Source organism: Anomalospiza imberbis, chromosome 27 (genome assembly GCF_031753505.1).
Source record: "Anomalospiza imberbis isolate Cuckoo-Finch-1a 21T00152 chromosome 27, ASM3175350v1, whole genome shotgun sequence".
NCBI classification, from domain to species: domain Eukaryota; kingdom Metazoa; phylum Chordata; class Aves; order Passeriformes; family Viduidae; genus Anomalospiza; species Anomalospiza imberbis.
The window spans coordinates 5,944,445-5,957,254 of NC_089707.1; the positions used below are offsets into that span (position 1 = coordinate 5,944,445).

Here is a 12,810-nt window from a genome sequence, read left to right on the forward strand (position 1 = left end):
TGTGGATCTGGCTCTGAAAAATGAGGCTGTTGACACAGAAGAAATGAGCAAGAGAATTTACTATGATGGCAGATGCTGGGATGATGCTGTGAGGTGGTGTCAGTGGAGCAGGGGGTGGGAGGAGTGGTCTGAGGAGTTTAGATCCACCAGTGTTGGCTTTTCACTCATGTATAAAGCAGGACCAGTGTCCTGGCTGTGTGGCCATTGTTCCCAGCTAACAGGAGAGCTGCCTATGCCAGGAGTGAGCCAGCAGCAGGACTTGTGCTACCCGTTCAGCAGAGAGTGAGGCTCTGCTCCCGCTCCTTCCTGCAGCTTCCAAAAAAACCCCAGCCTGTCCCTGAATGCAGCTGTTCCTGCATGACAGGGGACAGAAATCTGGGATTGGTTTGAGTTTCCGCTGTTCTGCAGAGCTGTTTTCTTCCAAGTAACCTCTGCTGCAGGTGGGAGCAGTGAGACATGCCCAAGGCATCGTGAGGCCAGGTTGGGCTGAGCTTTCCTCCCTTTTTGATGGGGGTTTGGGTTGATCTGTGTCAGTCCTCTGCCTCCAGCCCATTTCTGAAAGCCAAATACAGTTTGCACAGGGCAGTTTGCACAGTTTGAAAGCCAAATACAGTGCACAGGGCAGGTCTGGCAGCTCCTTGGGTGATTTGGCCCCTTGGATTGGTTTCCACATCACAGAACTCCAGTCTAGGGGATGGCATGGTCCCTGGCTGAGTGGTGCTGGAGGAGGGGTCTGTCAGGGGTCCCACTCTGTGTGAATTGCTGCCCACTCCCAGGGGCAGCAGCTCTGTGTTCCACAGTCCTGGCCAGATCACCAAGTGTCTCCTGGCATCTGCTCAGCCTCCAAATATGCGTCCTGGTGTTCCAGCACTTCGGGGGATTCCTGGAGGGGAGTGTGCTGGGAAGGAGCAGTTTAAAGATGCTGAGAAATGGGGTTAAAAATAAACATGGTCCTGTGAGTGGATTCCAGCCCAGGGCTGTTTTCAGGGAGATGGGGAGGGCGAGTGCGGGAAATGAGTGGAATTTCACAGCTGGGAGGCTCCGGAGTGAGTGGTCGTTGGGTCACCCCAGCACACGGGACAAGGGGTCATTTCTGGTGTCACATAAGTGCAGTCACAGAGCTCTGTCCCTCTGGGGAGCCGTGTGGTCGCTGTCCCCTTCAGCCTCTCATGCTAAAGGTCCTGGAGCTCCCTCCCCAGTTCCTAAGTCTCCCTTTTGTCACCCGGGGGAGTTGTCATGTCCATTCTCTCACCTGTTGCTTGCTATGTTTGATTTGGGGGTCTTTTATTGTTTTATTGTTTGGTTTTGGGTTTTTTTTTTTTTTTTCAAGCAGGGCTCAATCAGCACCACCTCATTGCCCTGGGGGTTCATCCACACAGTCAGCATTTAAAAATTTGGTCTTTGATTTGCAGAACAGCCTACAGAAACCTTTGATTTTCACCTTTTCTGACTTTTTTTTTTTTTTTCTTCCATTCAGTTGGAACAACTACAGATCCATGTTCTGTCCCTTGGTTTTGTGGGAAGCAGGCCCACGGCCAGGGAGTGGGAGGACTTTAGTGGAGCATATTTGTTGGATGGCCTGACAGTGGTCTGTGCTCTCAGGGCATGGAGAGGGGCTGGGACACTGGGCCTTACTGGATTTTTGGTGTAACAGTTTCCTAACGTAGTATTTCCCATTTAAAACTCCTCCTTGGTTGTTATATAAAGGACCTGTAGGTCCAAGAGCCACCTTGTACCAAGGGCTGGCTGAGCCCAAGCTGGTGGCCATGGATGGGGTAGTTTGACCTCTCTTCCATGGAATGTGGGGCTATCCCAAACACACATTGCTATGTGATAACCAGCACGTGTTGCTGGCAGCTGGAATAAATTTTGCATCTTACTTTCAGAGGCGTCTTTCTATCACTAATTCAGAAGCACTTTCCTTCAACCAAAAGAAAGAGAGAAAAAGGAACTTGCATTAAAAGAAAACGTAAGATCTCCTTCACTCCCAGCCCAGCCCCTGCCTCCTGCCTTGCTGCTGCCCCCTAGGCCCCTCAGTTTCTCCGCCTTTTGCCCTTCTCCCCACTTCATGCTTTTTGCTGCTCTCCCTGGTTTTGATTTGCCCTCCTGCACATCTCCCATTGCTCCCTCATCCAGAGGACGGCAGCTCTGGGTCTTCCCCCTCTTCCTCCCTCTGCTCCACTGCCCTTGCCCTGACCCTTCTCCTCGACCCACACTGGGGGCAGATGGCACAAGGCCTGGCTGGTGTCTGAACCCCTCCATAACCCCTTACTTAGAGCACAGAAGGTGTCCTGAGGAAAAAAATAATTTCCCTGCCGAATTATTTGTTGTGGCTGCAGGTAAGAAGAGTTTTGGGATTTCTCCTCCAGTGGGATGTGGAATAGGGGGAAGAGGGGGCAGCAGCACTGGCAGGTTGTGGAGCAGCCTGTGCAAGCTGATCCATGAACTCTCTTACGCACAGGGGGCATGTTGTGCTGTGCTTTGTGTCCCAAAACACCAGTACTTTCCTGTGTACTGCACACTCCTCTGGAGGCAATCCCCTGGGATTCCTTCCCTGAGGAGTTGGCACTGCTAAGACCCAGCCATGTGCCCATCCTGACATGTGCAGCCAACTTCAGCCCTGCTCAGGAGTGCCTTGTTCTTCCTTTCTCTCTCTTCCTTTGTCTTTCCTGCTCTCCCTCCCTCCTTAACTGCCACCCCCGTGCCAGAGGCTCTGTCTTTCTGAGGTCAGACTGTCATTTGGGGTAGGCTCAGCTCTTTTGGGATTCCTCCTCCTCTCTCTGATCTGTCCCTCTCTGCACTGTCCTCCTGCATCTGTCCCTCTGTGCTGCACTGGTGCCCTGCTGGAGCTGGGGCTGGGGCTGGGGCCGTGACCCCGCTCGCTCTCTGGCGCAGGGCGTCCGAGGGGCCGCTGCCCCAAGGCTCTGCGGGGCCCGTGTGACCAAGGGGTCGTCATCAAGATCAGCGATGACAGCAGCACCGACTCCGACGTGGGGCTGGACAGCGACCTCACCTCCTCCCCAGAGTCCCTGTTGGAGACGGACGACGTCATCTTTGTGGATCACACGTTCAGCGGCTGCTCTGGCGAGGACAGGGGTGAGCAGGGCAGTGACACAGGGACAGCTGGGGAGGGGAGCACCGTGTCCTGCAGAGACCCCTTCAGGCTTGGGACAGCTTTGTGATCCCAGCTGGATTTTATCCTGGGGGTCACTCTTGGGCTTGTGGGGTGGATCCACGTTCACCCACTGCGATCAGCGAGTGGGAGGGATCTGCCCTGTGTGCTCCTTCCCCCAGCAGAATGGGGAAGCCCAGAGGGAATTCACTCCGTGCTATTTATTGCAGGTCATAGTGCCTTTGTCCAGCAACAGTGCCCCCAGAAACCCTCTGGGACAACTTTTCCCCCCTCTCTGATGTCCACTTACCAGGGAACTCTAAAATTCTGCCTTTCCCATTGTAGGTGGTTTCCACATGCTGCCTTCCCAGAAAGAGCTGCACAGCCTGAGAGAGCTGAAGGTCGAAAAGATGAAACAGGACCTCCTAGCAAAAGTGAAAGCACTGGGCAAAGAGCTACCTCTCAACACCTTGGATGAACTGATTGATTATTTTGGGGGCCCAGAGAACGTGGCCGAGGTACTTCCCACTGTCAGTGTATTTTGGTGGCACAAGGTGACAGGGAAAGGGGCCAGCAGAGAATCAGAGACTCAGGGAATGGTTTGGATGGGAAGGGACCTTAAAGATCATCTCATTCCACCCCTCTGCCCTGGGCAGGGATACCTTTCACTATCCCAGGTTGCTGCAAGCTCCATCCAGCCTGGCCTTGGACACTTCCAGGGAAAGGGCAGCCACAGCTTCTCTGAGCAACCTGTGCCCATAAAGGGAAAAATTTCTTCCGTTAAAAAAAAAATAAAGTTCTTGCTGGCGGAGGGTTTCTTCTCCCTGTGAGAGGAAAAAGCTGTTGGGAATTGACTGGATGGCCTTGCTGGGCTATGTGGTTCCCCACCCTGTAGCAGCCCCTCTCCTGTGCGCAGATGACGGGCCGGAAGGGACGGGTGGTTCGCAGGCCCGACGGCTCCGTCGTGTTCGAGTCCCGTGCTGAGCAAGGGCTCTCCATAGACCACGTCAACCTGAAGGAGAAGGAGCGTTTCATGCAGGGGGAAAAGGTGAGCTGGGGTCGAGCTCTGAAAACCTGCACAGGACTGAGTGTGTTGGTAGGCGGAGGGCAGGGAGGGTGTCTGTGCCTCCCTGTGCCCTGCCAGCCTCCGGCCAGCAGCTCTCTGTGGGTTTCACCTGCTGGAAGGAGACAAAGCCTCCCAGGTCCCTTCGAGGGCTGGGGCTGCTGTAGTACCTGGGGCTGTTTCTTGAAGCTGTTTAACACGTGTTCAGGAACCTCACTCTGTTCTCACTCGTCTCTCTGTAGCTCGTAGCGATAATCTCAGAGGCCTCCAGCTCAGGGATCTCCCTCCAAGCAGACAGACGGGTGAAGAACCAAAAGCGCCGGGTGCACATGACCCTGGAGCTGCCCTGGAGCGCAGACCGGGCCATCCAGCAGTTCGGTGAGGGCTGGGTGTCCCTGGGCACTGCCTCCTCCCCTGAGTGTGGGCCAGGCTGTGGGATAGGCCCTGGGAGGGGCAGGTGTGGTGGCAGCCCAAGGTGGATTTAGGAGTGTCTCTGTCGGGAAGGGAACAGAGGCACAGTCACTGGTGCTGCTAGACTTGGCAGAGCTGGGTTTATAGCCCTGAGCTCTGGGGCAGAGGGTGGACTCCCCATGGTGAGAAAGATGGGTGTTACGTGGCTTTTCTGGTTACATTCCCATTCCAGACAGGCCATCCCCACCTCCTGTTCCATCCCTGTTCCCATGTCCCCGTAGGCCGAACGCACCGATCCAACCAGGTCTCTGCTCCCGAGTACGTGTTCCTCATCTCAGAGCTGGCAGGGGAGAGGAGGTTTGCATCCATCGTGGCAAAACGCCTGGAGAGCCTGGTGAGTGCCCACAGCAGAGATCATCTGTGATCCCAGCACGGCTCTGATTCCCTCTGAGGAGATTCTGTGTCAGAGCTCCCACCAGCATGGCCACTGTAACTGGGGGGATTGTGTCACCCCTGGCTGAGGCATTGCAGTCATGGAATGCAGAAGGCTTTTAGCATCCTGGGATTTGGGAGAGGAAGTGAGGAGAATATGTAACCCAGGCGTTGGGAGGAATTTCAGGGGAGCAAGCACTCGCTTCCAGATGCTGCAATTTTCCCACTATTACTGGAGTATACACCCATATTATTCCCAAAAAGCTTACAAAATAATTAATGGAATAATTAGTTTGCCTTTGTTTCATTTTCTTCACTTCTGATAAATCCCCAAATCCTTTGGTGAAGTCTCAGTATTCCAGAGGAACACTGCCTCCCCATGGCACATTTGCAGACATGCCTTTGGCCATCCTTCCCTGGTGTTTTGCAACAGCTCAGAATAAGAACTTTTTGCTCCATCTCCTTCCCAGGGTGCCTTAACTCACGGGGACCGACGGGCCACCGAGTCCCGAGACCTCAGCAAGTACAACTTCGAGAACAAGGTGATAGGGCTGGGCTGGGGCAGCGTGGCTGAGAGGATGTTGGAAGAGCTGGGAGAGGGAGCCAGAGCCAGGAGGATCATTGCTAGCGTCTGCAGGCAGGGCCCAGCCTAGCACCCTGCTTCTAGCTCCCAGCTCCTGCGAGCTCAGAGTCATGGTCACACTGAGGACTCTGCTCCCACCAGGAGCTGGGAAGGGCACCTAGTCCTCTGCCCCCAGGGAAGGGCCTGTACTCCATTCCCCTGGGGACATGGGAGGCACTGACACAGCTTCCCCCTTGCCTTGTCTGTGGCCTTCCTGGGGTGACAGCGTTCTTTGCAGTGTGTGTCCCCTCAGCAGGGTCACCCTCAGCAGTGTGTGACACCCTCAGCAGCCTGTGTCCCCTCAGCAGTGACACTCTCAGCAGGGTCACCCTCAGCAGTGTGTGACACCCTCAGCAGCCTGTGTCCCCTCAGCAGTGACACTCTCAGCAGTGTCACCCTCAGCAGTGTGTGACACCCTCAGCCCCAGCTCAGCTGCCTGTGTGTGACTCTGGTCTCCTCCTGCAGTATGGGGCCAAAGCCCTGGACAGAGTCCTGAACACGATCCTCAGCCACACGGAGAACAGAGTTCCTGTGCCCAGGAGCTACGAGAGAGGGGAGGACACCTTTTTCCGTGGTAAGAACATTACCAGCTCCGGGGTTTCTGCTGGAGGGGTTGGTCTCAGGTTTGGAATGCTGGAAGAACCGAGCAGAAGGTCAGAGGGAGAAAACAGACGGGAAAGTGCCGCTGGCTTACGATGCCACCCTGCCAGGCATGGGGAGGGGCTCAGTTCCTGAAGGGGAAGCAGTCCTGCAGGAGTGCTTAACCCCAAAATACAAAAGATGTCTTCTGCCATTCCAGAAATGAAGCAAGGGCTCATCTCCGTGGGCATCTGCTGCAGCCAGATGAAGTGCGGCACTGTCTCCGTGGAGAAGGGTACGTGCGGAGCTGCTCCTGCCCAAGGCAGGGGGCAGATGGAAGAGATGGGAGTGTCATGGCCTGCCTGACCTTATGGGGTTTGCTGGGCACCTGGGCAAGGTGTTTGCCTTGTGGGGAGGGTCCTGTAGGAGCAGCCTGTGCTGCAGATCCCATGGCCCCCCAGCTTCCTCACAGGAGCAGCCCTTGGAACGGACATGGTGGGACTGCTGGGGGGGCTCTTTGGGAGGGGGCTGGTGGGTTCCATGTCCAGCTGCACCACATCACCCGACCCACTGTGCTCTTGCAGACTGCTCCATCACCAAATTCCTGAACCGCATCCTGGGCCTGGAGGTGGACAAACAGAACATGCTCTTCCAGTATTTTTCTGACACCTTTGACTACCTGATTGAGAAGGACAAGAAGGAAGGCAAATACGACATGGGCATCCTTGGTATGGAGAAGGAGGAGTGGTCACAGCTCTGCCTCCTGCACCCCTGGGGTTCCAGTTCCTCCCTGTGCAGTGTCCCCACCCAGCACAGATCCTGAAACCCAAGGAGGTGCTATTGGGAGGATGTTCTTTATAACAGCCTTTTCTCCTTCCACAGATTTAGCCCCAGGAGTGGATGAGATCTACGAGGAGAGCAAGGAGGTTTTCCTGACCCCGGGGCACCCGCAGGACGGGCAGGTTGTGTTCTACAAGGTGGGCACCTGTCTGTGCCTGGTTCTAGGCTGTGCTGAGGGGTGATTTGTGAGGCAGACACTGAGGCACTTGTCCTGCCCCTGGAGTTACAAATCCCTCTGTGTGTCCCTGTTCAGATCAGCGTTGACAGAGGCTTAAAGTGGGAGGAAGCCTATGAGAAGTCGCTCAAACTGACAGGAGCCTTTGATGGGTTCTACCTCTCCTACAAGGTATGTCCCTGGGCTCTGCCAGGGTGGCACCTCAGCTCAGGGGTGATTCCAGCAGGAAACCTCCCGTGGTGGTATGAGGTCATTCTTCCTGAGGGCTGGGAAATACCTCCAAGGACCTCCATCCTGGCAGGAAGTGGTTAGTTTAGAGAAATCAGGGGTGGGAGGCTGTGCCTGTGACCATCAGCTGTACCCCACAGGTGCGAGGCAACAAATACACCTGTCTGCTGGCAGAGCAGTGCCGTGGGAAGAACTTCATCCTCTACAAGCCAAATATTGGGAAGCAAAGCCAGCTTGAGAGCCTGGACAGTTTGCAGAAGAAATACCGACGGGTAGGTGGAACCTGCAGCCTCCATTGTGGGGGCTGGGGGAGGTTGGAAGGGCATTAGTTGTAACCCTGTCACAGCTGCTCGTGGCTCTGTTGTGGATGGGCAGCGATGGTGGTAGCATTAGGTGTCCTGACTCCCAGCCCTGGATTTCACATCTCTTTATCCTGGACAGTGGAAAATTCCTAATGCTGAGTGTTCTGCTGCAGGTGCTGCCCGAGGAAGCCAAGGAGCACTGGGAGAGCAGCTACCACTTCTCCTTGAAGAACTGTAACCATGCCGTATGGTAAGGCAGCTGCAGCCCCAGCCTGCCACAGAATCTCAGGATGGTTTGGGTTCGAAGGGACCTTAAATGAAGCTCATCCAGTTCCATGGCAGGGATGGATAGCGAGACCTTCCGCCAGGTTGCTTCATCCAACCTGGCCTTGAGCACCTCTGGGAATGGGGCAGCCACACCTTCTCTGGGCAGCCTGTGCCAGGCCCTCACCACCTTCACAGGGAGGAATTCCTTCCCAGTATCCAATTTACGTCTCCTCACTTTCAGCTTAAAGCCATTAAGCCACGTCCTCCCTCCCTAGGCAGGACCCTGCACCCTGGGGGTCCCTGACTGTGGCAGGGGGGGGAGGCTGTGGGGAAGTGAATCCCACTCAGCTCCAGGAGCCTGTGCTGATTCCAGTGGTTTTCTCCCCTGGTCCTCGAAGGAACAAGAGCTGCAAGCTGATCCAGGAGGGGAAGGAATGCTTCCAGGGCATGCGCCTGCGGCACTATTACATGCTGTGCGGGGCCCTGCTGCGCGTGTGGAGCAGGATCGCTGGCGTCATGGCTGACATCACCAGCAGCAGCTACCTGCAGATCGTGCGCCTCAAGACCAAGGAGAAGAAGAAACAAGTCGGTGTGTGAAGGGCTGGGAAGAGGAGCAGGGGGAAGGGGTCCATCTGCCCAGCACCAAGATTCTTTCTTAAAAGGGGCGTGTTCCAGCGCACGGGGTGGAAGCACCCACTTCAGAGGTGACCCCTCCTGGAAGGAGGGGAGTTGGATGTGTTGGGCCAGAGGGGGTGAGCCAGGCCCATCATCCTCCTCCCAGTGCTGCTGCCCTTTCTCTCTGTCCCCACAGTGCCCCATCCCTTCCCATAGTGCTGTGGGGATGTTATGAACAGAGAGGGGAGGGCTTGGACAAGTCCCTGCCTTCGACAGGTTTCTGGCAGTAGACAGCACCCCAAAACCCACTCTCACTTGCAAGTTCTTAATAATGACCAATCGGGCCATGAATTATTTATTTGAATAGGCCAAGGAAAACAGAAAAACAGATTCACTTGCTACACAGGATAAACAAAAGAAACACCACTAGTAGATAAAGCTGTTACAGCTGGCAAAGAAATAGTATAAATTAGGAGTCAATGTCACTGAGCAACAAATGATAGTGGTGTGCAGAGAATGTCTTTAATTTCTCTCAATCCCCAAGGGAAGTAACTTGATGCCCATGTCTTGGTTGTCGAGAACTCTCCACACCCTCAGAAAGCATATTAGAGATTTCTGATTTAGTGAAAATCATTGTGGTCTTTTATAGTTGTAAAAATGCTTGTGTTCTGCAGTCACTAATTTTCCTTTCTCACACCAAGACAGAATGCCTGTTGCTGGCTAAGGAGGTTTTCTGGTAAGATAGTTAATCACATGACAATTCCAGTCTGACTTAGCCACATGTCATGGGGAGATAAGGTTTTGCTGTATTGGGGTGAAAGGTCCTGCCACAGGGGACTGATGTCTGTTCCTCCCCCAGGGATAAAGATCCCTGAGAGCTGCGTCCACAGGGTGCGGGAGGAGCTGAAGCAGATGGACGAGGACGTGAAGCGGAAGCAGAGCCGGCTGCTCCAGGCCCAGGAGCAGAGCGCACCCTTCTCCCTGCCACTGCACATCCTGCCAGGGCCTGGGCTGCCCCTGCCCTCCCTGTGCCAGGACGAGATCCTGGACTTGACCTACAGCCCTCCCAGCAACAGCATTCCTGACTTGGTGTTGAACCCAGAGACCAGAGCGCTCTGCTTCTCCTCGGAGTCCCCGCTGCAGCCCCAGCAGCACAGATTGTCCTTTGGCTTTGGCCACGCTGCTGGCCTGGAGGGCAGCACAGCCCCTGGCCCCTCACTGCATGAGCCCCCTGCCCTGCCTCGCCCAGCCCCCCTGCAGCAGCCACAGGAGGATTTTCTCCAGCAAGACGGGAATATCAATTTTAGAGAGATCCTGGAGGACATGCTGAGGACGTTCAACGGGCCCTCCCAGGAGAACATGCTCCCCCCGGAGCGCCAGAGCGTGATCCAGTTCAGTGGGCCTTTCCCGGACTTCTGAATGCCAACTGGGAACGCTGCTGTGGATCTGTGTTCTCTGGTGCAGAGGTGAGAGCTGAGGAGCCGTGACTTTTCTATTGGCCTGGACTGACTCTGCTCTGGTTTTGAGGGAAGAAAAAGCCAGGAGTTCTTTAAAGCGAATTTTATTTATATATAATACCATGTCAGGCCTGTGCAGGTTTGTATGGAACATGCCCAGGGGGAGCTGAGCGGGTCCTGCTGGGCCCAGGGGCTCTGCTGAGTCCTGCTCACAGGTCAGCGCCCAAGTGGGATTGAGGGGAGACCCCTCCTGTGCCCACCCCCCGCAGACTACTGAGTGTCCGAGCCTTCCCCAGCCCTCCAGCCCAGGAGGGTCACGGCCAGGCTCTGGAATGACCTGCTGACCACATGCTGGTCAGTTAGGGAAGAATGGGAGTTCAGCCCCCAGCTTGGGCTGCCCCAGCACTGCTGTGGACCCTGGGGCTGTGCTGGCAGGCTGGGATGAAGGGGAGAAGGGAATGTTGTCCCAGAGGAGCTGGGAGGTGCTGAGCTCAGGTGTCCTCTGGCAGGGCTGAGCAGGTGTGGTGAGGGATCCAAAACTGCCTCTGCTGCCCTTCCTGGGAAGGGACCTTGAGCTGCCTGAGCTCCGTGGGGGTGGCCAGAGCTGGCTGCACCCCCACACCCCCTCGAGTCTGTCGCAGTTCAGCCACACCAGGATCAGCAGGATTCTCCAGAGCAGAAGGGACACATGTCCCCTGTCCTGCACTTTAACCTCACCAGGTCGCCGTGACCAGATGTGCTTTGGCCAGTTTCCTGCTGTCACATGTTGTCCCTTCACCTGGACATCTCGCTGGTCCTGCCACTGTCCTTGGCTGGGCCATGGACCCTGGTCCAGGGGTCTGGGTCAGGGCAACCCAGCCAGGTTGTGCAGTGTCATTGTCACTGCTGGGGTGTGTGCACTGCCCAGGATGTGCAGAGTCACTGTTCAGAGTGTGCAGTGTCAGTGTCACTGCCTGAAATACGCAGTGTTCTTGTCATTGCCCGGGATGTGCAGTGTCAGTGTCACTGTTCAGGGTGTGCAGGGTCAGTGTCACCACCCCGGATTTGCAGTTGGGCTGCTCCTGCTGCAACCTCCCCCTCGGATACCAAAGAACAAAGGCTGCTTTGCAAAGCACTGCCCCACCCCCTGCTGCCTCCACCCCAGGACGGAGGGCATCAAAGCGTTTCCTAAAAGTGGCACCGGGATGATTTCAGGCAAGAACCTGGGACCATCCCTGGCTGACCTGGCCCTTCCTCAGAGAGCCCTTGGGGAAGGGGGTACTCTGTGCCCTAACAGGGCAGTCTTGACGGGGCTGGAGCTTCACAGTGCCTGGTGGTGTCACCTCCTCTGGGCAGACAGTGTCACCCCCATGTCCCCCAGTGCCCTGTTCGGTGTTGGGAATTGCTCTGGGTCCCATGTCCAAGTGTTGTGCTCTGGCTGTGGCAGGAGCTGATCCCCGACACCCCAGACCTGCCCTGATACCACACAATTGGGCTCAGTTTGAGGCTACTCTGGTCCTTGAATTTCGTTTTGGGGGGCCTGTTGTTACCCCCCTCCCTAGCTGGCACCTGCCTCTTAGTACCAGGCCAGGCTCAATCCCTGCAGTCGGGGCCACCTCCTTACCTCAAAGTGATCACCAAAGATGGGGGAGCCACCTGTGCCCCACAATGCCCTGCTGCTGCTCCGGGGGCTCCTGCTCTCCCCCAGCTCTGCTTCTCTCGACCCCAGCAGCCTTCCCCGAGCCCAGGCAGAGCCAGGCTTCCCCTCTCCACACCTTCCCCTATTTAAAGCACTGCTCGCTTGAAGCCGAATTCCCAACCATGAGGGAAAAGGACGCAGGGAAAACCCAGCTCAAAGAGGTTTAAACTCAGGAATAGCGAGGGGGAATTCCCTGCTGGGCACCCTCTGCTGTCACCGGAGCCTTACCTGGTGGCTTTGACCTTAACTTTAAAATATATGCAATCTTCCCTCCCTGGTCTCTGGAAAGACAGAGGGTTTCCCTTCAAGGAATCCCTTTCCTGCCCCGGTCCCATGTTTAGTCAGGGTTAATAATATGTAATGTTACCTTTTAACTAAATTATTCTGCAGTTGTCCTACTGATTGTATTTTTAATGAGTCCCTGTTTTCTTCCCTGACACCTTTGAGTTGGCACTTTTTAATCTGCTTGTTGTTTGCCCTTGTTTCTATGTATATTTATAATTAAGTTGTACATATGTAAAGAGATTTTTTTAGAATATGTGCCTTGGACTAATAATTCCTGAATTTTCTACTTGCCTCAGAAAGATAATTTTTCATTCTGCTCAGTAAAAATGGAACAGAAGCCACACGTGAGATTTCTGTAACTCCAGTTCGGTCTGTGTCTGTCAGTCTATCCACCTTGCCCCGGGAGCCCAGCTGGTACTTGGATCAGGAATCGCTGGGCCAGCATCCTGCTGGCAGCTGGACTTTGTATCTCCCATGTCACCAAATCGGTGACATTGAGGGCTGCTGTCCCAAGCCTCCTCCTCTCCCTGGGAGAAGCCACTGCTCATGCGGAGGAGGATCCTGGCTGGATCCAGCCTGGGCACCGGCCTTGGATGAGGCAGCTCCCTCCTGGCTTGGCTGGAAAAACACAGATAAAGGAGCCTCTGTTCCAGCGTGTTCCCCCAGCAGGAACTGCCACAGCTCTGGGATGTCTCATCCAGGCACTGCTGGTCCTGTTATCTCATGGAGGGAGGGCTGGGGTGA

The 12,810-nt window shown here is 55.3% G+C and overlaps 1 protein-coding gene across 3 annotated transcripts in view; it reads left to right on the forward strand.

Annotated features, from left to right (window-relative positions):
* The window catches only part of SBNO2 (strawberry notch homolog 2), a 46,943-nt gene extending 34,529 nt beyond the window's left edge, over positions 1-12,414 (forward strand). For 2 of the 3 annotated variants that reach the window (XM_068173692.1, XM_068173694.1), the window contains 16 exons: positions 1,887-1,969; positions 2,896-3,096; positions 3,458-3,630; positions 4,029-4,160; positions 4,418-4,553; positions 4,868-4,980; positions 5,489-5,560; positions 6,106-6,214; positions 6,440-6,514; positions 6,804-6,947; positions 7,102-7,196; positions 7,313-7,405; positions 7,603-7,734; positions 7,938-8,014; positions 8,430-8,620; positions 9,506-12,414. In XM_068173692.1, coding sequence (XP_068029793.1) covers positions 1,887-1,969; positions 2,896-3,096; positions 3,458-3,630; positions 4,029-4,160; positions 4,418-4,553; positions 4,868-4,980; positions 5,489-5,560; positions 6,106-6,214; positions 6,440-6,514; positions 6,804-6,947; positions 7,102-7,196; positions 7,313-7,405; positions 7,603-7,734; positions 7,938-8,014; positions 8,430-8,620; positions 9,506-10,065 — 2,386 coding nt within the window. In that variant the 3' untranslated portion in view covers positions 10,066-12,414. The remainder of the gene's footprint in view (positions 1-1,886; positions 1,970-2,895; positions 3,097-3,457; positions 3,631-4,028; positions 4,161-4,417; positions 4,554-4,867; positions 4,981-5,488; positions 5,561-6,105; positions 6,215-6,439; positions 6,515-6,803; positions 6,948-7,101; positions 7,197-7,312; positions 7,406-7,602; positions 7,735-7,937; positions 8,015-8,429; positions 8,621-9,505) is intronic. The other variant, XM_068173693.1, reaches the window with a different exon arrangement.
* The last annotated feature ends 396 nt before the right edge of the window (positions 12,415-12,810 follow it).